The sequence below is a fragment of the Chlorocebus sabaeus genome, chromosome 20 (assembly GCF_047675955.1).
Source record: "Chlorocebus sabaeus isolate Y175 chromosome 20, mChlSab1.0.hap1, whole genome shotgun sequence".
Taxonomy (NCBI): domain Eukaryota; kingdom Metazoa; phylum Chordata; class Mammalia; order Primates; family Cercopithecidae; genus Chlorocebus; species Chlorocebus sabaeus.
The window spans coordinates 10532456-10535336 of NC_132923.1; the positions used below are offsets into that span (position 1 = coordinate 10532456).

At 42.5% G+C, this 2881-nt stretch overlaps 1 protein-coding gene across 1 annotated transcript; it reads right to left on the minus strand.

The window, feature by feature from the left end:
- Positions 1-1897: 1897 nt before the first annotated feature.
- LOC103223990 (late cornified envelope protein 1C-like) lies at positions 1898-2668 on the minus strand. The gene has a single exon (XM_037997558.2). The coding sequence runs from the start codon at positions 2544-2546 to the stop codon at positions 2190-2192; it is 357 nt and encodes a 118-aa protein (XP_037853486.1). The 5' UTR covers positions 2547-2668; the 3' UTR covers positions 1898-2189.
- Between the last annotated feature and the right edge of the window lie 213 nt (positions 2669-2881).

Sequence of the window (2881 nt, forward strand, 5' to 3'; positions counted from 1 at the left end):
AGATAGAGAAAAGGAACAGAAAATGAAAAAAATACAAAAATAATGATGTAAAATGTTCTAAATTTGATGAAAAACAATCTATTCATTTAATAGGATCAAGAAACTCGAAGTATGAGACACACAAAAAGATTCACATTTAGAGACATCAGAGTAAAAGTATTGGGGAAAAATGGCAAAGAGAAACTCCTGAAAACAGTGAAAGAAAAATGACTCGTCACTTACAAGTAAATCTCGATAGTATTTATAGCTTATTTTTAATCAATGGAAGCCAGAGGCATTGGAATGGCATTTTCAAAATGCTGAGAAGAAAAACAAAAAAAAAGAATCAAAACAAAACTGTCAACTAAAGCTATACACAAAGAACAATGGAAGCGAATTGAGTGTCAAAAATAAACCATAAATTGATGGTTAAAGATTTTTTGACAAGGGTGCCAAAAATTTGACTGTTTCACTGAGGAAGCAATAGTCTTTCAACAAATAATGCTAGGGCAACTGGAAAACCACAAGCAAAATAATAAAATTGACCCTTATCTTATAACATTACAAACATTTAACTCAAAATGGATCAAGAACAGAACTGAGGGGCTAAAACAATAAAAGTTATAGAAGAAAATATACAAGAAAATCTTTATGACCTTATGGGAAAACACAGTCTTGGCTTTCATGGAACTCTGGTCTGAGATGGCTACATAGCACCTGCCCTTAGGGAGCACGCAGTCCAAGTTGGGAGAGAGAAACCTGGACCTTAGTATGTGTCGGGTCGCAACTGGAACATTATTTCCTTTCTGGGGAATGGTATCATCTGTCACTTTGGCCACCAATCAGCTCCATACTCATTAATATGCTAGTTGAATTCTTTGGAGGGGTCACCCAATATGTGCAGTGCTTGAGCTCCTTCTTGTTACTGAAGCGAAAGGGAATATATCCCTCATCTAGTCTCCCGGAATAGTCAAGAAGCAAATACACAGCAGAGAATCAGTGTACTGGATGTCCCTTGGGTGACTGACCAAAGCCACAGGGACATCTAGAGGTCGTATTAATCACAGCATTTGTGAGGTGCACATCAGATTATTCCTACATGTTCTTGCTGTCTGATCTGCCAGATACCGGGGGTTTTCAAGATTGAAAAAGTCAGTGCAGGGTATTGCCCACTTGTCCGGTTCATAGTAAAATTATTGAGGCATAATACACACAAAAACAATTGAAAAAACAATTATTCAATCCCGTGTAAAATTTGTAATTGAAAAAAATGTTGATGAAAAGTCAGGACTTCTTTACAAAATATAGAGATGAAATGTTTGACTGGAAAGATTAGACTGGGGACTCTGGGAGAGGAAAGAAAGACATTGATTTTTAACATACTGACTCCTTTTCTATGGATTTTTAAGTTTTGTCACATCATACTTACCACACGTTCTATGCATACTTAGAATAGTCTAAGATCCATGGTCTATTTGCAGAAAGTTTATGTATAATTTCCTCTTTTTTTTTTTTTTTTTTTTTTTTTTTTTTACTGAAAGAGAATGAAATTTGGGAGTGAGTGGGCAGTATTGTAAAGGCGAGGAGGGGTAGATGGATGAAAGGATGGAGTGCACATCTGTCTCCCTGCCACACCCTGGAGACTGAGTAGCACCCTGAAGAAAGTCCAAAGCACAAGGCTCTGTGTTCCTGAAACACCAGGAGGGTGGGCACAGGGAAACCCATGTAGCGATTCCTCTGACACAAGGTGTCAGAGTAGGAGCCAGAGATGTTTTTCTCTCCCCTCCTCCCTACCTTTAGCCATGTGACTAGCACGTCTTTGGTTTCCAAAGCTTCCAGGCAGCAGGAAATTAGAGAGCAGTGAAAAAAATATTAGAGACACAAACAGGCAAGGAACAGTCCAGAATGAGTGGCAAGAAGATCTTTTGCTTTATTGTTTCACTTGAGGCTGCAGGAAATGAGCTGGAGAGTGAATCTGTGGTTTGGGATCCCAGAGTAGACAACACAGTTGGTGTCAGGGGCAGCAGATAGGTTTGTGGGCGAAGAATCAAGTTTCTGGATCCCAAGGCAGAGGGATCCTCTAGGCCAGAGCTCAGAGCCTTCACGGGGGCATCTCAGCCACTCTTGCAGGCCCAGGAGGAGAAAGGTGAGGAGGAAATGTTTGACCACTCGTTTCACCCAACTCTGCTCTTCTAGGTGCAGAGTCCACTTCAGCAGCAGCCTCCAGAATGCTGGCCGCTGCCCCCTCCACAGCAGCTGGAGCCCCCTGCGGGCTGGCTGCAGCAGTCAGAGTGCTGGGGTTTGTGGCAGTGGGACCTGCGGCGCCTGTGGTGGCTCAGACAGCAGCCGCCACCCCCAGAGCTACAGCAGCCCCCAGAGCTGGAGCCACAGCAGCCCCCAGAGCTGGAGCCACAGCAGCCTCCGGAGCTGACACTGCAGCAGGAAGAGACTGGAGGGCACTTAGGGGGACACTTTGGGGGACACTTAGGGGCAGGGCACTTGGGAGGGCACTTGGGGGTGCACTTGGGAGGGGGCTGGCACTGCTGCTGGCTCTGCTGGCAGGACATCTCGGCGGTGGGTGTTCAGGAACTGAAAGAGAGTCAAACAGCAAGTTAGAGCCAGGCACAGAGACCACCCTTATTGCCTTTTTTTTTTTTTTAACCATCATTTATTTTTGCTACATTTTTAAAATCTGTTCAAATAAGTCAGAGAGAAATTATCTCTAAAATTTTTTGTCAGATGCTTTCGCAGTGTCTTATAGGATCATCAGGATGTTTTTATAAAATAGAAATAGATTATCTAATTTTAACCAAGCAAGAAAATGAGGACAATGGTATTAACAAACTTGCCCAAAATTAATGTCTTTTAAATGGACAAGGCAATTTGACATTCACAGAATCTG